This window comes from Daucus carota, chromosome 7 (genome assembly GCF_001625215.2).
Source record: "Daucus carota subsp. sativus chromosome 7, DH1 v3.0, whole genome shotgun sequence".
Taxonomy (NCBI): Eukaryota; Viridiplantae; Streptophyta; class Magnoliopsida; order Apiales; family Apiaceae; genus Daucus; species Daucus carota.
The window spans coordinates 32,003,824-32,024,329 of record NC_030387.2 but is presented as its reverse complement, the minus strand read 5'-3'; the positions used below and the strand labels follow the sequence as shown (position 1 = coordinate 32,024,329).

At 33.8% G+C, this 20,506-nt stretch overlaps 3 protein-coding genes and 1 long non-coding RNA gene across 4 annotated transcripts; 3 read left to right on the top strand and 1 right to left on the bottom strand.

Annotated features, from left to right (window-relative positions):
* The first annotated feature begins 3,149 nt into the window (after nucleotides 1-3,149).
* Nucleotides 3,150-3,912, top strand: LOC135147690 (non-specific lipid-transfer protein Cw18-like). Its single transcript, XM_064080912.1, has 2 exons — nucleotides 3,150-3,586; nucleotides 3,670-3,912. Exons 1-2 carry the CDS (start codon nucleotides 3,216-3,218, stop codon nucleotides 3,677-3,679), a joined length of 381 nt encoding a protein of 126 aa, XP_063936982.1. The 5' UTR covers nucleotides 3,150-3,215; the 3' UTR covers nucleotides 3,680-3,912.
* A 28-nt stretch (nucleotides 3,913-3,940) lies between these two features.
* On the bottom strand, nucleotides 3,941-5,800 carry LOC108201683 (uncharacterized). Its single transcript, XR_010285421.1, has 2 exons — nucleotides 5,185-5,800; nucleotides 3,941-4,328 (listed from the first exon to the last, which is right to left on the bottom strand). It is a non-coding gene; the product is annotated as an uncharacterized LOC108201683 (long non-coding RNA).
* Nucleotides 5,801-12,124: 6,324 nt separating this feature from the next.
* LOC135147979 (chromatin remodeling protein SHL-like) lies at nucleotides 12,125-13,229 on the top strand. The gene is made up of 4 exons (XM_064082064.1): nucleotides 12,125-12,465; nucleotides 12,569-12,634; nucleotides 12,929-13,010; nucleotides 13,143-13,229. Exons 1-4 carry the CDS (start codon nucleotides 12,125-12,127, stop codon nucleotides 13,227-13,229), a joined length of 576 nt encoding a protein of 191 aa, XP_063938134.1.
* A 2,336-nt stretch (nucleotides 13,230-15,565) lies between these two features.
* On the top strand, nucleotides 15,566-16,204 carry LOC135147853 (non-specific lipid-transfer protein Cw18-like). Its single transcript, XM_064081825.1, has 2 exons — nucleotides 15,566-16,030; nucleotides 16,114-16,204. Exons 1-2 carry the CDS (start codon nucleotides 15,660-15,662, stop codon nucleotides 16,121-16,123), a joined length of 381 nt encoding a protein of 126 aa, XP_063937895.1. The 5' UTR covers nucleotides 15,566-15,659; the 3' UTR covers nucleotides 16,124-16,204.
* Nucleotides 16,205-20,506: the final 4,302 nt, after the last annotated feature.

The window sequence follows — 20,506 nt, the reverse complement described above, 5'->3', positions numbered from 1 at the left end:
TCATACCTGGTTTGTCCCCTGCACAAAAGCTGCATCTACGTTTATTTTAATCCAGCCTTCAAGTGGCTTACACCACGTTCAAAATCGAACCATAGTGTGTTGTTGTGTGTTATGTACAGAGTTATCTTCCCTTGCTCGCTGCCATTCAGTAAACATACAGCATGCTCGTGAACGCACTCCAAAAGGTGAAGTAGCGACATGGTTCCATACCCAATCATTCCGTCTCTGCCAAATACTCCGACAAAGCACATAAATCAACAAAATCTGATCCCTGCTGGCTGTTTGGGACACACACTTCAACACTGTCAAAACCGTTTCTTAATAATCACTTCATACATGTGTAGATATAATTGGAATCATTAACCTTTTTTTTAAAGCATGATCTTTCTAAGCCCTTGAAAGTCTGATTTAGAATAATTTATACTCTGATCATATTATTTTCACTTCCATTTCACTTAAAAAAATTTAAAATAAAATACGAAATATAACCCTTCAATAAAATTTAGATGAGAATTCCTAGATCAAATATTTTACAACCTTCATATGAAGTATTTAGCTAAGTAATTGAAATACAAGATATGTAATTTATGCTTTTTTGTAACTTTTTTGTTGATGTGTTATTTTATTTTGTAAGTACTAATTTAATATATATATATATATATATAAGGGAGGGTTCTGGTACAAACTTACAAACTTACAAAAAAATTTTGTTCAACACATATATAACTTGAGTTCAACATTTTTTTAACATATTTTGTTGAACATCGATTAAAATAGTGGTGGAGAAGTACGTAAACCAATTTTTAAATGTAAGAACTAAGGTAAACATGTTATATAACTAATATATATGTTTCTAGACCCTACCCAAACCCCAGAGGTATATTTTAAACATCTTTTTAGATATATTCAACACAATGATAATTAGTGTTCAACACCCGATGTTGAACCCCAGTTATAAATGTGTTGAAAACGCGATTTATTTATGCGTTATTTTTAAAAATTGTGATGTTTTTTAAAGAATTTTCAACATGGATACTTTATATAACTAAGGATTAACACGATGAGAGAATTAAAAAAAGTTTGTAAGTTTGTAACTTAAAAAAGTTTTTATTTGATCCTATCCCTATATATATATATATATATATATATATATATATATATATATATATATATATATATATATATATATAGGCTCATGATCAAATAGAAACCACTCTTAGAATAAAAACTAGAAACTAATACAAGTTAGTGATATTCCCAGTACAATTTAGTGATATTCTCTTTGGGATTTAGTGATATGTGTTGCAAGAATTAGTGAAAACTTGCAGAAACTGCCCAGATTTCTAGATTTGTTCCAGAAACTGCTCTGAATCTTCAGATCTGTTCACGTTTTCGATTCAGATGATGGTGACGGTGGTGGAGATGGTGGAGGTGAAGGTGGAGATGGAGGATGGATGATTGTAGCGGAGGTCTGGGCGGCTTGAAGTAGGGGGTTAGAGCATTGCCAAAATAGTGGCGGCTCCGCCACGTTTTGAAGTTGAGCCGAGGTGGAGAAAGAAGTATGAACGGGGCTAAAGGAGGTTGAAGTAGCATATAAGATGAGATGGTGAAGATGGAGGTGGAGATTGTGTTGTTAGAGAAATAATAGAGGTGGAGATGGAGGTGGCGGGCGGCAATGAGGTGGTGGTGGTTATGGAGGAGGCGACGACGGAGGTGGTGGCAGTGGCGGATGTGGAAGTAGGTTTGGTGAGGATGAAGGTGGGGTTGGTGAAGATAGAGATGGAGATGAGGTTGTTTAAGAATTTAGTGATATTTGCTTTAGGATTTAGTGATATTTCAGCTTGGTTTTTAGTTTCTAGAATAAGGAGGTTTCTATTGGAGTAATGCTCTATATATATATAGAGAGAGCATTACTCCAATAGAAACCTCCTTATTCTAGAAACTAAAAACCAAGCTGAAATATCACTAAATCCTAAAGCAAATATCACTAAATTCTTAAACAACCCCATCTCCATCTTCATCTTCACCAACCCCACCTTCATCTTCACCAACCCCATCTCCACCGCCACCACCTCCGTCGTCGCCTCCTTCATAACCACTACCACCTCTATGCCGCCCGCCCCCTCCATAACCACCACCTCCATCTCCACCTCCACCTCCATTATTTCTCTAACAACACAACCTCCACCTCCATCTTCACTAGCCCCATCTTTATCGTTGTTTTAACCTCCTTCAGCCCCGTTCATACTTCTTTCTCCACCTCGACTCAACTTCAAACGCGAAGCCGCCACTATTCCGGCAACGCTCCAACCCCCTACTTCAAGCCGCCCAAACCTCCGCTACAATCATCTTTCCTTCATCTCCACCTTCACCTCCACCATCTCCACCACTATCACCATCATCTGAATCGAAAACGTGAACAGATCTGGAGATTCTAAGCTGGAACATATCTGGAGATTAAGTTTTCACTAATTCGTTCAACACAGATCACTAAATCCTAAAGAGAATATCACTAAATTGTACTGAGAATATCACTAACTTGTATTGGTTTCTAGTTTTTATTTTAAAATTGGTTTCTATTTGATCATGAGCCTATATATATATATATATGAAAACTATTTTCTATGGAAGGTACAAGTTATACTCAAAAAAAAATTTCAACACTAATATAGGATAAATAGGAGATAGTAAGTGGGTGTTTGGCAACACTTATTACTTTAAGTCCTTTCGGGCTCCTTTTTTGCGCTTTAAACTGTTTCTATTGTTTAGGTAGTGTTTGGCAAAAGAAGTATAAGTGTTTTTTTCGGGGGTTAGAACATCATGTCCTGCAAAATTCTAACGTGTTGTGAGTGCTGTGATCTTACATAGTGTAACAGGGAGATGAGGGAGTTGCAGTTACAAATTAAATAAAACAGGCCAAGCAGAGGATAATTAGCCAACTAATTTACATACCAGATTAAAATTTGTAGTTTTTCAGATGAAGCCTAACATGTAACCACACAATTAGACATATTAATAGAGATGCAAGCATCAAATTGTTTCTAGGCATTTACGTGAACTTACCAGACCAGGTGTCCTAACTGTTAGTTAAATTTGTTAATTTTGTTCTAGTGCTTCTCCGACTTGCCTATAAATGCGTCTTGCTGCATAATCTGTTTCTGCACAATTTGTCTACATAGCACATTCCAAGAAGTCTACAGATACCTGAGAAAATAATGGCGAAGATTGTGTACTTGACGATGGTTTTTGCCACATTTTTGGCGGCTTTTCTGATGGTGGAGCAAGGGGAGGCTTTTACCTGCGGAACAACATTACAAGAACGTACAAAGCAACTTTGTGATCCATTTCACAGGGGCGAACAGCAGGATCCATCTGCTGAGTGTTGCAACTCTTTAAAAGCATTCCGTGATACGGCCAAGACTAGAGAAGAGAGGATTGTGTTGTGTCGTTGCGTGCAGGATCGTTCTAATAGAAACAGAGCTGGTGTTCCTGCTCCAGATGCTCGTATTCCTAAAATAGACGCTCTTCCTGCAAAATGCGGACTTCCATTTATATATTCTGCTGATCGTAAATTCGACTGTAATACGTAAGTTTATTTCACTGATTGTTGATAATTTTTTTGATTAGTTCATTAGTACACATGACTGACTAATATATTTTTCTATGCAGCGTAAACTAAGCTTACCTCCGGTGCATGAAGAAGTAGTTGGAGGAAAAATCGATATATATAATAACACTGAGGCCATATATGTGCCTTAAGAAATAAATTTATGAGCAAATGTATCTCATATGTTTTGTAATTTTTCAGTTCAACAAGAAATGCAACTCCTGTTTTGCATCCACCGTAACTCATTGAGTTCTGTAATGTATTTCTGGCGTGCTATATTATAAACGTTTGACGTTTCTTATTAATTCTAACGTAACTGTTAATGCCAAAAGATAAAAGAACGTCGTCTACTGATCAATGACTGTCACTTAGTACTACAAGTCTGGAACTGTCACAAATCACAGGGAAAGGCCTCTGTTTATGACAGTTTAGTATTGTTGTATATACCGAAAGCAGCATTCCCAGCGGCAGATATGCATACTTCTTGTAAGCTAATAGAAATACATTTAAACAGCAATGGAAACACGACGACTCCAGTCATAAGCTACACTCAAGACATCAGGTAACAAGATCTCGGTTTTTCTCTGATCAACTGGCATCCCAGTCCCTATTTCTGGATATGAGTGTCATAAGGGCAACCACGACTGACCTCATGCTTGGCCTTAGTACATGATTTCCGGAGATCTGTGCTGGGGTCGGGCTGATTCATTACCTCTTCAAACTGTAAAAAATATACAGATAAATATATACTTATAATTACAATGTGCTCATTATGGCTGAGTGTTGCTGGGTTCCACTGAAGCTTAAGAGTTTGCAAATGACATGGAGAAACACAGAGTAGAGCCTGATTTAGGTACTTATAAAATTTTAGTCAAAGTCTTACGACATCTCGGCATGATGAGTGGTGCAGGGGAGATAGAGAAAAGAACTATAGAGCGAGGTTCAGCATTGCATACAACATTCTGATATGTGGGCTTTTCTAGGTAGACAGTGCTGATAAAGGTCTAAACACACGTAAAGGTCTAAAGAATTGATAAAGAAATTACAACATCTGTAATCCAAGAGTTCTTTATATGCTATGAAGTGCGAGTTATACAAAAAACAAATAGAACGGATCAAGAAATTTAAAGCAACATTAGCAAGTTAAGCTGCCAAAGGATTACGAGGATGATTCTGTTATACTACAAGCTAATATTAATATGAAGTCTATTAGAAAATATTGAATTAGACGTTCAACACTATTGACAGATTTCCAGAATATAATCAGTCAAACAAATAGACAACTCTCTCTTGTTTTTCACAAACAACTCCATAACCACAATTCAATACAGTGATTTGAATTCAAAGGTCAAACAGAAAAAGAGTGAGTGAGAAATTATAAACGATAAGATAACTTGGAAAAAACGATAGCAAAGAATGTTGAACATGATACAAAAATATGGACTTCTCACAGATTTATTGTAATATTTCTTTTATATTGCCATTATCAACCACGCCATATGCAAAATAGTAAATATAATCGTTATGGACTGAAGAATATAATCATTAATTAGTAGATGTAGATTTGTATCACTTACCAGCAGTAGACTGACAATTCCTCACTTTGCATATTTCAACAGTAATTTGCCTCCCTCGTACATGATTAGACTCTGTGGAAACGAGGTGTCTACAGTAGATGGAGCAAGGACTTCACGGGAAACATCTGGACCCCCGTGCTTACCATATCCATGATATTTAGAAATCCCGCTCTTAAAATTAATAGAGACTATGTGCGTTTCATCAGGACGCTGCGATTGGAATGACTCTACTATAAGAGTTCCAGTCTTTGTAATATTCAAAGGATGCCCATATTGTTTGAGCACAGCTGTAGCAAGTAGAACCCAAGAGCCTACACCTTTTCGTTGCCTCCTCAACCATATAGGAAAAGGATACTTGGGAGGCACTAGATTGTAGCAATCTGGGTCCAAAGTACAAAGAGCGAGTGAACCTTCAAAACTCATGAGCTTAAACGGGGCAATAACTCCAAATAGACGGGGAACATGATTTGGCACATTAAATTCCCCAAACAACTGCGTATCAAAATCATATGACATTATCTTCAACTCATTCCCCTTCAACTTATTAAATTCTTCAGTTCCGGGTTGTTTCATCTCTACCCAGTAGTACCTACCATCAACATAAGCCCCCATTTCATTAACATCCGATCTGAATCTGATTTTAAATAGATTTTTATTTTTATATTAAAAAATTTTGAAAATTATAAAAAAAAGCAAAGATCAAAAAATGATGTTAAAATTAAAGTTAATAAAGATGATTTATATCTATTCAAAAATTAATTTTTACTTATATTTCGATATAAATTTGTTATCTTTAAAATATTTAACTCAAAAAATATTTTGATACATGTCTATAATATCTTACAATTATATAAAATTTATATAAATATATTATTTTATGAATTTATATATAAATACACACATTATAATAAACACACTATAAAGTTATAGAATATTAAAATAGAGTTAAATATCATATACTCCCTCCGTTTCAATTTTCACGTCCATCTTGAAAAAAAAAATTTGTTTCAAATTAGTTGTCCACTTCAACTTTCAATGCAAAATCATATTTCCAAAGTCAATTCTACTCCACATATCTCTTGTTTATATTTCCTAGATCAATCTCATTCCAGATATTATAGTAATTTAATGCATCTAATTTGTCAAGATCCACTTTTTTTAAACTGTGTGATTTTTTTAAAGTGGACATTTATTTTGAAACGGAGGGAGTATAATTCATTTCGGATTCGGATATTATCGAATACAAATATGCCTATATCCGTATCCGGAATTGTCGGATTCGGATGCGGTTAATATCTGGTAGGTGACTGTATACGTCCAAAAAATTCAAATAGGTCACTCAACTCAAACCAATCATCAATCAACGGCTTTCGAATTGAACGAATGATTAAATTAAGTTGATTTATTTGAGTTTTTTGGACGTAGTCCGTTAAATTTTCAATGAGTGATGTGCTTCAGTTTTTTGGATACAGTTTATCACATAGTTGATATTTAACCCTATAAAAATTCATATAAACATGTGCAGTGCAACATGTCTTCCTTACAAAATTATTAATGTTTTATGTAAAACAGTCGGCAAACCTTATATGTAGCAACTAGATCATTTTTTTTATCATTCATCTATGTCCAAACTATTCAAAAAAGTTATTCGACTCTGATATTCTGATAACCATTAATACTGTAATCAAAGAATATGTGTAATGGATACACATCAAAAGAAAAAAAAACTACCACAATATTATCGATATACTAACATGCAAATACATGCCCAAAGTCATAAATTTCACAAAGATTAAAAGAAAATCATTATAAGAACTGACTGCAGCAGTGTGACTAGTGTCCGCCTAGAGATCTCTTTTCGAACATAATTGAGGACACACTGATCAGTGATTTGTAGGTGATATTACTATATATCACCCTCAGTGCCATATGCAAGTCATTGTATCACCCCTTGTTCCAGATCAAGACCCCATAAACATTACTATGAAGTATTTTTGCCAATCAAAAAAGAATAATTAAGAGGTTAAATCCAATACGACACATCAAATTAGTTACTCAGGAATATTAGGATATTCCATCTGAAATTTCTCAAGTAACTGATGTAATGTGATTTCTTGTCTGAATCTCTTCATTTCTTTTTGAAGATTTGTTACGGTACTTATAATAGTGTTACCGGACTCTTGATCTGGAACAAAGGATGATATACAATGATATTTACCCATGCATGAAATCTACCTACCCTGTCCATCTCTTTTGGAATTTGTAAGATACAATCCGCTTCGGCGAAATTGCATGGTAAAGAGCACCATAACACGCATACATATGATTAAATACAAGGGCATAAGAAGAATCTAGTGAATTGGGAGGAAGTGTTTGGGGTTGTCTAGAGCTCATGCGATTTTTGATATATATAATACTAGCACATACACAAAATGATGTCATATAAGAAGAGTCGAGTGAATCGGTCGCTAAAGAAGTGTCTAGAATTCTAGGGAAAAGGAAGTGTCTAGAGCTTTTGAGATTTTTGATATAAATATTAAATACAGTACTAGCACATATAAAGAATGATGTCATCACATGAGAAGAGTTGAGTGAATCGGCCTCACAAAAATATCTAGAATTTTATGGGGAAAGAAGCTTCTGGAGCTCTTGAGATTTTGATATAAATACGGTACTAACACATACACAAACTGATGTCACATAAGAAGAGAGTCGAGTGAATCGGGCCCTAAAGAAGTGTCTAGAAATCTCCAGTTTTGCATATAAAAACAATGATGCGCACACATAACAATATCACATAGGTAAGGACTAAAACCTCTAGCGAAATGCAATTTTTTTATAAGGAAATGAAAGAGCAATGCGAAAAGAACGTGCTAGGGACATTAAACGAGAATCCAAAATTTTAAATGTCCAAAAGAGGTATAAGTATGTAAATTCTGAAACGTTTTTGCTAAAAATTAAATACAATAAAGAATATGTTCATTATGGCGCTAGATTCATAAATTATCACCAAACTATAAAAAAGAAAATAATTTTCCAGAAAGAAGAACAATCCTAATGAGATTTCATATTCACCTGCAGTGACTAATTATATATTTAGAATTCGTGTAAACTCAAAAACTAATTCCCAACATAACTTGATGTACAACATAATGATTAATTATGATTTAGATTTTCTAATGGGCAAAGCTAATTCTTCATTACAAACAAAATAATAGGATTTACTTGGAAATGGGAATAGTGATATGATATAATGTGCACCAATCAAACATTGACAATTATATACATATTTGATTTGAATTTCTGTCGTCTCCATATTAGCAAATTATAAGAGTAAACTTCTGGTTGTTTATTAAAAAGAAATGAAATGTCCTTCATTTGTATCATCAAAATTAATGTACTTCAGTTTGTACTGGAATATTAAAATGATCGCTGAAGTCAACGTCATATATCACTCTATTTATGGGTCTTAACGAATAACAGGATATCATTTATATCATTATAGTCATGAAAGATATCAAACAAGTATATGTCCTTCGGGAGTAAAAATATTTTTTTACAAAGTTCTAAATATTATTCTTGAATGTAACATAACCAAGTAAAAGGTTATGAATTCTAATATTTATAATAATATATTTAAATTTTAACAAGTTTATCTACTATTTATATTTAATTAAAACAAAGAAAATAACTTTATAATAAAAATAAATAGCACATAAATTTGATAAAATCTAAATATATTATCATAAATATTAGAAGTCATAATCTTACTTTATTGTGGTAACATTTAATAATAAAACTCTATAAATAATATTATTACTCTTTTAACTCATATTTAGAGGTAACTAGTTGAGAAGCCGCGCGTTGCGGCGGCCTATAAAAATTATATTAATGATTTAAAATTAAAATTTTTAGAATAAAATAAATTTGTGCATCCGACAAACTCTTACTCTTACCAGCCAATCATCTCTATCACCATTCAAAGCATCCAGTATAGTGTAACTCATTATTGTATTCAGGGTTCTAGAAATCGCTAGGCGTTCCAGGGCGGTCGGGGTACCTTCTAGCGATTAATCGGTAAATCGGGGATTAATCGGAAAGATTAATCGGAGCATTAATCGACATATATTATTTTTAAATTATTATAATTATATGTAATTTAATAATTTTTCTACTTTTCACTACTAGTGGAGTCAAACTAGTAAACAATATAATATCATATATTAATAAATACTTGATATATATAATACAAATCATTGATTAATAAATATATACCAATCGAAATAATGTAATAAATATTAAATAAAATTAGTCACTTATAGGATATTAAGTTAAGGACAAGTGACTAATAATTTCTTATAATATAATCATAATTTTAGATTTAATTTATTAAAAATGTTTTTTTTTGTTTTTGACCCGCCTGGACCTCCTAGGCGGGATTTGGGCAGCCTAGGCGGGATGTTGACCGCATAGGACCGATTTTTGTAAAAAAAACCTTTATTACAATCCGCTTATAACTACCAAGCACTAATATTAGCGGTTCTAGTTGTCAAACCTCTAAAACACCCTCAAGCCTCTAATTTTGCCCAAAATCTCTGACTTCCAAACAGAGCCATATAGTGTAACAAAGAGATTGGAGTTTGCATGTAGTTATAAATTAAAGAAAAAGTGCATTTTGTATATGTGCATTTGAGAGTTCATGCCTTTGTAATATTATAACTAAATAAATATTCTACATTTATAATTCTATTTAATTAAATTTTGCTCAATTTGTGTACTTTTGTCAATTCAAACTAACCACATGAGTTAAAAGTGAATGAAAAGATGAATAAAATTTTCTTTTACAGATTCTTGGACACTTCATATTGCTCCCACAAACACAGATGCATCTACATCTCGTGTAGACGCACGCAGACATTTTCATGACCATCGGGAACCTTTATCTCCTGTAGATGCACACCGACAAATATTCCTATATCTTATCGCCTCATAGATCTTATCGCCCCATAGATATTATCGCCTCATGAGTACAAGACTATACATTTTTAGTCTTTTCAACAATTGAAAAATCTACCCCGTCCCTAATATTTCATCTTTCTCTCACGATCCAGTAGTCTCACTCCGGCGTATTTAAGGTAAAGTCACTACTAAAAATATTGGATTATACATCCCCCACCCCCCAAATATATCATCTTTCTCCCAAAATTCTGTTTTCTCGTAAAGTGGTGTGTGTTCATGTATAATCGGGTAATTAGTTTGAACTAATAATTAGTAAGTACTCGTATGTTTCTTGCAATTGATTCCAATTTTGGTTTTCGAATTTATACAGAGTTTTCGTTTTTGATTTCTAATTGCAACAGATCTGGCTAAAATTTACTTTTGATATTTTACAGCTATGAGCCGCACAAGAAAAGATGTACAAGGTGTGAGGGATCCCAAGGGTAGGAAAAGAATCTCGTCACATGATTCCATCAACTCCCTTGCACAATCGAAGCTATGCAACATAATAGTCCTCATTATAATGGTAATAACTCTATATATTTATGTAGTTTTAATTATGATTTTATTATTTGTGTTGCTCATGTTATGATATAATAAATGTATACAACTCCGGAGGCGATGGAGTATTAAATAACGATGCCTGGAGGCATCATTTGTTAATACTCTCACCGTCCCTCTGAGTTGTATACATTGTTGGACGCGGCACGTACTTTAATGCTTCTACAAGACTATAACGTATAGCTCTATAACTAATAAAAATTTAAATATTTAATTTTTTATCCGGAAGAAGTAAATCTTAAAAAGAAATTATAAAAATAAACTTTACAGGAGTACTAAAGTATGTATAGAATTTGAATGTGACAGAGGGAGTAACATTTACTTAATGGATGTCGTTCATTGTTTATTTTCCATCAATTTTGTTTCTCCCTCATTGGTATTATCATCTATTTATTTCATAAGCTCTACCATATAACAATCATATAATTGATGGTCATTTGAGGGATTGATTGTGGTTAAACTCAATTTTTCGTTAACTTTGTCTAATGTAAGTTTACTAGCTTTTATATTGTGTCTGTTCTAGTACTAGTCACCAAATATGGTCTTACCTAGATAATTGGATTATCATCATCCCATCTCTAAAACAATGAAAATCACACAAATAATAAATATCTCTACAACTTAGAGTTTAGAAATTATAACTTAAAAATATCTCTACAATTTCCAAACAAACCCTTTGAATCCCTGCTCAATCTCTTAGTGGAAGCTATCTACATTTCTCCCTCAAAAATACACAATATCTCTCTAAAAAGCCTAATAAATATGTTATATCTCTTAAAAACTTAATAATTATGTTATATTTTATTATGATCTTTTTATAGAAAGTCATTAGGAGGTAGTAAAGAGAACTAAAATAGAATAAAACTCTATATAACGCCCACCATCCTTCAATAACACTCATTCTCAAGGTCCTTATTCTCATGAAGTGTTCCTCAGCATATTGACTTTGAGGCTCAAACCCTTGATGCTCACTTGTATGCTTGTCTGTCAGCGAATTCTATTTACAAATTTTCTTCTCAACATATCTTTTTGCTATTTAGACATATGTTTCCTATTTCATCTTTGTTCTTCCACCTCCCTCGTCTCACCGTATGGTACAGAATAAATCATTACAATTTACAATATTTTGATTAAACATGATATGAACTATACACTTTTTAAACTTTAGATTTTCTTTAAAACAATCTTACTGGACTACATTAATATAAGTTCATCAAAAAGCATTACAAAAAAACACATGACCCCTTAGTGAGTTACCACACATAGTGTTTAGGGGATGACAATCACACTTCTTTTTTGTATGAGTTGTTGAATATGGTATTGTTTATTTCTCACATTGTCTATACTTTGATGTTCTGTAGATGGAGATTGTGTGCTTATGATGGCCCCTAATCCAGATGATCCACCATATGTTGCTCAGATTGTAGAATCCAAGGCTAAAAAGGTGACAGTAAGATGGTACTACAGACCCCAAGACACTGATCTTTGGAAGAAAGACTGTCACGGTGACCTTTGGAAGAAAGACTGTCACGGGAAAAAAGAATTGTTTCTATCTAACCATTTTGATCCTCAAAGTCTAGATTGTATCCTAGGAAAGTGTACCGTGCACACTTTCCATGAATATATGGAGCTTGAAGGTCGGCGTTCTGATTCCGATTACTACAGTCGATTTGAGTATGATATTTATAAGAAAAAATTGATTGATGTCAAAGATGCTGATTGGTAAGTGATATGTGACTCCTATAGTTACTTGTTGTTTGTGTTTAGTTACAAAATTACTCCTTTTAAAGTGTCTAATTTGACTATTCTTAAATCTTAATTGCAGGCTGTGCATTTGCGGGAATCCTTACAATCCGGATCTGTATGTCTATTGTCAGATATGCAAATCAAGGTACGGTATCCATATAATAAAAAATTGCTCTTTTATGTATCAATGTATGTGCTTTATTTTCATTTCCAGCATTTCAGAAAAAGAAATCTTGAGGTGCATACATGCAACTCTTTTATTTACTGTTGTTGAATGTTGAATAGATTCTATATTTTCATAAGAAGTGTGGTAAGGCTTTTTATACTAAAAGTTGATTAACTCACTAAGAATTATCTCCTTAAACGTGCATTCCTTGTGATTTCAATTTTCATAGAAGTTTTCGTGTTGCGTTGATTGTGCTTTTAATGTTCCTTGTAGGTTCCATCCATCTTGTACCAACACTGATGCAAAGAGTTCATGCATTATTTTTTGTGATAACTGCAAGAACTCTCCTAGCCAGGTTAGACTTGTTGGACTTAGCGCTTTTATACATCTTGTTCTATCTTTTTTATTTGACATTTCCCACTCTTTTTTGATATGATTATTTACAATACATATAATAAACTCAATTTTGATATTTTATAATACTTAGGAGCAAGCTGCGGACAAGCGCTTTGAAAGGTATCTCAAGTTCCCGAGGATGCACAAAGATATCAAAAAGGAGAAGGCCCTTAGATAATTAAAGATTAAGGAGTATTCAAATTTTGTTTGTCTTGTGGAGAATTGTGGTTTGTTGTTCCGCCCCTTTTATTTATTGTGACATAATAGGTTTCTTCTATTATTTTAAAATTTAAATTTTATTTTTTCATCTAACAATCATATTATTCTAATTATTTGTAATTTGTTTTACATGCATACAGTTTGGATTTTGACAAATATAGTTACTTGATTAAATGCATGTTTGAAAATTAAATTCAAACATCACCCAATCTCACATTGCTTTTACGTACCAAATTAGGTTGGGGTTGGTGGGTATGGTTACATATATATTGGTCATAGACGAAATACCATATAGATTTGTGAAATATTGTTTTGGAGAAGTTTGTTTGTTTTTTATAAACGCACTTGCATTAATACTTCTCAGAATCAATCATAAAAATGATGAATCTGGAGCAGTATAGAGCCTGACATAGATATGCAACTCATGCTAATTCATAAGTTACGTATTCGTAGACCTAAAGATAAAAGTAAATAACCCTTCATCAAAGTGTTTAAAGCATATCCCTACAATTTTTCGATCTTGCATGAAGTAGGTGTTTTCCCGACCGCCATTACTGCATGGACTAGCTAGGAGCTGGCATCACATTCAAACAGACACTTTCCACTCCTCCATTCTTTCGTCCAAGTTAAGCTTTTGAGGCTCATAACTTCTGCTTCTCTCGGCTGAAATCTCGCTCGCACGACAATACTTTTGGCTAAAAGAAAGTTACCTTCTCATCCCTAATAACACATCCAACTCATACCTGGTCTGTCCCTGCACAAAAGCTGCACCTACGTTTATTTAACCCAGACTTCAGGTGGTTTACACCACGTTCGAAATCGAACCACAATGTGCCTGTTGTGTGTTATATACAGAGTTATCTTTCCTTGCTCGCTGCCATTCAGTAAACATACAGCACGCTCGTCAACGCAATCCATAAGGTGATTTAGAAATTTATACTCTGATCAAATTATTTTTACTTACAATTCACTTATAAAAATTTAAAATAAATACCAAATATAACCCTTTAATAAAATTTAGATGAGAATTTTATGGATCCTAGATCATATTTTACGACCTTCGTATGAGTATTTAGCTAAGTAATTAAAATACAAGATATGTAATTTATGTTTTTTGTAATTTTTTTGGGTGATGTGTTATTTTATTTTGTAAGTACTGATTTAATATATATATATATATATAATATATATATATATATATATATATGAAAACTATATTCTATGTAAGGTACAAGTTTTACTCTACAAAAATTTCCACACTAATATAGGGAAAAATAGGAGATAGTAAGTGGGTGTTTGGCAACACTTATTATTTTAAGTCCTTTTCGGGCTTTTTTTAGCGCTTTAAGCTGCGTCTATTGTTTAGGTAGCGTTGGCAAAAGAAGTATAAGTGCTTTTTTAGGGGGGTTTTAAGCCAAAGGTAGAAGTGAGATATGCTAACTTTTTTGGCCTTTTTACTGATTTGCATTTTATTATGAAGTTTTAATTTTTTAATATGTAATAAACTTTATTTAGTAATAAAGTTATTTTATTTTAATAATTTGAAATTTTTTTAATTTTTAAATTTAAATTACCAAATTTTCAATTGACTTATAGGTAAAAGTTAATTTACAATCATAATAATTGTCTTTGCAGTTTTCTTAATCACAAAAGTTTCAAAGTGAATATAATAATATAATAAGAGTTGCAAGGATCATTTTATTGCATCGCATCTGATTTTTGTATTGTTAAACTTATTTTTGTTGCAAGAAAATTATTTAGACTAAATATACAATCAAATATACGTATAATTTGTAGTGTGATGTGATATTAATTTCCATTCATGTTAATCACATCTGACAAAATATTAAATAAATTAACTCGTCCAACTCGTCAAATTCACTCATTGAACACGGTTTAATTGTGATAATTTGTCTCGGCCTAGCTCGGCTCGTTTCGCCAACCTGAAATATCTACTTATGAGATGAGGTCAGAAGTTAGAACATCATGTCCAGCAAAATTCTAACGTGTTGTGACTTGTGAGTGTGCTGTGATCTTACACAGTGTAACAGGGAGATGAGGGAGTTGCAGTTACAAATTAAATAAAACAGGCCAAGCAGAGGATAATTAGGCAACTAATTTACATACCAGATTAAAATTTGTAGTTTTTCAGATGAAGCCTAACATGTAACCACACAATTAAACATATTAATAGAGATGCAAGCATCAATTGTTCCTAGGCATTTCTGTGAACTTACCAGACCAGGTGTCCTAACTGTTAGTTAGATTTGTTAATTTTGTTCTAGTGCTTCTCCGACTTGCCTATAAATGCGTCTCCCTGCATAATCTGTTTCTGCACAATTTGTCTACATAGCACATTCCAAGAAGTCTACAGATACCTGAGAAAATAATGGCGAAGATTGTGTACTTGACGATGGTTTTTGCCACATTTTTGGCGGCTTTTCTGATGGTGGAGCAAGGGGAGGCTTTTACCTGCGGAACAACATTACAAGAACGTACAAAGCAACTTTGTGATCCATTTCACAGGGGCGAACAGCAGGATCCATCTGCTGAGTGTTGCAACTCTTTAAAAGCATTCCGTGATACGGCCAAGACTAGAGAAGAGAGGATTGAGTTGTGTCGTTGCGTGCAGGATCGTTCTAATAGAAACAGAGCTGGTGTTCCTGCTCCAGATGCTCGTATTCCTAAAATAGACGCTCTTCCTGCAAAATGCGGACTTCCATTTATATACTCTGCAGATCGTAAATTCGACTGTAACACGTAAGTTTATTTCACGGATTGTTGATAATTTTTTTGATTAGTTCATTAGTACACATGACTGACTAATATATTTTTCTATGCAGCGTAAACTAAGCTTACCTCCGGTGCATGAAGAAGTAGTTGGAGGAAAAATCGATATATATAATAACACTGAGGCCATATATGTGCCTTAAGAAATAATTTATGAGCAAATGTATCTCATATGTTTTGTAATATTTCAGTTCAACAAGAAATGCAACTCCTGTTTTGCATCCACCGTAACTCATTGAGTTCTGTAATGTATTTCTTATTGCATACAACATTCTGATATGTGGGCTTTTCTAGGTAGACAGTGCTGATAAAGGTCTAAAGACACGTAAAGGTCTAAAGAATTGATAAAGAAATTACAACATCTGTAATCCAAGAGTTCTTTATATGCTATGAAGTGCGAGTTATACAAAAACAAATAGAACGGATCAAGAAATTTAAAGCAACATTAGCAAGTTAAGCTGCCAAAGGATTACGAGGATGATTCTGTTATACTACAAGCTAATATTAATATGAAGTCTATTAGAAAATATTGAATTAGACGTTCAACACTATTGACAGATTTCCAGAATATAATCAGTCAAACAAATAGACAACTCTCTCTTGTTTTTCACAAACAACTCCATAACCACAATTCAATACAGTGATTTGAATTCAAAGGTCAAACAGAAAAAGAGTGAGTGAGAAATTATAAACGATAAGATAACTTGGAAAAAACGATAGCAAAGAATGTTGTACATGATACAAAAATATGGACTTCTCACAGATTTATTGTAATATTTCTTTTATATTGCCATTATCAACCACGCCATATGCAAAATAGTAAATATAATCGTTATGGACTGAAGAATATAATCATTAATTAGTAGATGGAGATTTGTATCACTTAACAGCAGTAGACTGACAATTCCTCACTTTGCATATTTCAACAGTGATTTGCCTCCCTCGTACATGATTAGACTCTGTGGAAACGAGGTGTCTACAGTAGATGGAGCAAGGACTTCACGGGAAACATCTGGACCCCCGTGCTTACCATATCCATGATATTTAGAAATCCTGCTCTTAAAATTAATAGAGACTATGTGCGTTTCATCAGGACGCTGCGATTGGAATGACTCTACTATAAGAGTTCCAGTCTTTGTAATATTCAAAGGATGCCCATATTGTTTGAGCACAGCTGTAGCAAGTAGAACCCAAGAGCCTACACCTTTTCGTTGCCTCTCAACCATATAGGAAAAGGATACTTGGGAGGCACTAGATTGTAGCAATCTGGGTCCAAAGTACAAAGAGCGAGTGAACCTTCAAAACTCATGAGCTTAAACGGGGCAATAACTCCAAATAGACGGGGAACACGATTTGGCACATTAAATTCCCCAAACAACTGCGTATCAAAATCATATGACATTATCTTCAACTCATTCCCCTTCAAACTATTAAACTCCTCAGTTCCAGGTTGTTTCATCTCTACCCAGTAGTACCTACCATCAACATAAGCCCCCATTTCATTAACAAGCCTCGGAACCCGAGAATCCCCCATCTTCTTCCACGTGTTCTTCCTCAAACTATAAACCTCAACCTTCGGAGCCACCTCTCCAAACTGCTTCCCCTTTCCATATATCCTGAACGTAAACAATCCTAATACCTTATAATCATCCGTACCCTTATCATACCCCATCCCGACAACATAATAACTCTTCTCCCTATCATCCAAAGCCTCTTAAAACAACTCGAAACAAGAACCCTATGTCTCCTAACAAAAGGGTTCCACAAATACAACTCCCTAGAAGCATAATCAATATGCAAATCAGTTAACAAAAGCATCCCATCTACTTGCGCAATCAGCTTCAAACTGCCACTCTTGGTAACAAAGGGAATGTCGAATTTTTCGATAACTTGAGAAGTATCAGCAGAGATCAAAGAGCAGTAATTTTGGTGAGAGATAAAAGGGGGGATTATAAGCACAGCATTATCATCACAAAAGTTACAGCTTTCCGAATTTGAGAGGAAATAAAAGATGGGTTGTTGATAAGAGAGTACCATGCTTTGTTCACTGAGCTTGATTTGATTAGGTCTTTTACAGAGAGTCTTGAGAAGATTTCAGCGGTGGTTTCTTCAGGGAGATCATGAAACGTCGTCGTTGAGACTCCATTGTTGCTACTGGAGCAATTGACATTTTGATTGCAAAGGAGAATTGTGAAAATGGTTTTGGAAACAATGAAAGCGGATTATTGTGAAGAGCTTTTTGTAATGATTTTAAAACCAACGTAAACATGGAAGTGTACGTAAAAGTGAAGAGCTTTTTGCAGTGATTTTAACCAATGTAAAGAATAAAGTAACTACCACAAAAATGTCAAGGTGTAAAACGGATAATTCTAATATTAATCTATATGTATGTTTTTTTTTAAACAAATTTATATGTATATGTATGTTGATTCGGATCCAAAAATTCATATCGGTAGCCGGATATAGTATCCAGATACAACCTAAACAAATACAACTCCCTAACAGCATAATCTATATGCATAATCTATAAGAACTGACTGCATCAGTGTGATTAGTGTCCGCCTGGACATCTCTTTTCGGACATAATTGAGGACCACTGACCAGTGATTTGTAGGTGATATTACTATATATCACCCTCAGTGCCATATGCAAGTCATTGTATCACCCCTTGTTCCAGATCAAGACCCGATAAGCATTACTATGAAGTACTTTTGCCAATCAAAAAAGAAAAATCAAGAGGTTAAATCCAATACGACACATCAAATTAGTTACTCGGGAATATTAGGATATTTCATCCGAAATTTCTCAAGTAACTGATGTAATGTGATTTCTTGTCTGAACCTCTTCATTTCTCTTTGAAGATTTGTTACGGTACTTACAATAGTGTTATCGGGCTCTTGATCTGGAACAAAGGATGATATACAATGATATTTACCCTGCATGAAATCTACCTACCCTGTCCATCTTCTTTGGATTTTGTAAGATATAATCCGCTCCGGCGAAATTGCATGGTAAAGAGCACCATAACACACATACATATGATTAAATAAAGGGCATAAGAAGAATCTAGTGAATTGGGAGGAAGTATTTGAGGTTGTCTAGAGCTCATGTGATTTTTGATATATATAGTACTAGCACATACTCAAAATGATGTCATATAAGAAGAGTCGAGTAAATCGGTCGCTAAAGAAGTGTCTAGAATTCTGGGGAAAAGGAAGTGTCCTAGAGCTTTTGAGATTTTTGATATAAATATTAAATACAGTACTAGCACATATAAAAATGATGTCATCACATGAGAGGAGTTAAGTGAATCGGCCTCATAAAGTATCTAGAATTTTATGGAGAAAGAAGCTTCTGGAGCTCTTGAGATTTTTGATATAAATACGGTACTAGCACATACACAAAATGATGTCACATAAGAAGAGAGTCGAGTGAATCGGTCCCTAAGGAAGTGTCTAGAAATCTCCAGTTTTGCATATAAAAACAATGATGCACACACATAACAATATCACATAGGTAAGGACTAAAACCTCTAGCAAAATGCAATTTTTTTTATAAGGAAATGAAAGAGCAATGCGAAAAGACGTGCTAGGGACATTAAACGAGAATCCAAATTTTAAATGTCCAAAAGAGGTATAAGTATGTAAATTATGAAATGTTTTTGCTAAAAATTAATACAATAAGAATATGTTCATTATGAAACGTTTTTGCTAAAAATAAAATTTTGCTCAATTTGTGTACTTTTTGTCAATTCAAACTAACCACGTGAGTTAAAGAGAATGAAAAGATGAATAAAATTTCTTTTACAGATTCTTGGACACTTCATATTGCTCCCACAAACACAGATGCATCTGCATCTCGTGTAGACGCACACAGACATTTCCATGGCCATTGGGAACCTTTATCACCTGTAGACGCACACCGACAAATATTCCTAGATCTTATCGCCTCATAGATCTTATCGCCCCATAGATATTATCGCCTCATGAGTACAAGACTATATAATTTTAGTCTCTTCAACAATCAAAAAATCTACCCTCTTCCGAATATTTCCTCTTTCTCTCACGATCCAGTAGTCTCACTCCGGCGTATTTTAAGGTAAAGTGGTGCAATCGAGTAATTAGATTGAACTAATAATATGCATATACCCCGGTATCATAACACCCCCACCCCCGGGATCCTTCACCACCTTGTAATCTTTCTTGTGCGGCTCATAATTGTGAAATATCAAAAGTAAATTTAGCAGATTCTGTTTGCAATTAGAAATCAAAAACGAAAAACTCTGTATAACTTCGAAACCTACAATTGGAACAATTGCCGAAACATACGAGTACTTACTAATATTAGTTCCAAAACTAATACCCGATTATATAATGGACACACACCACTTTACCTTAGTTATTTACGACTGAGAAAAACAAAAATCTTGGAGGAAGGGATATAATT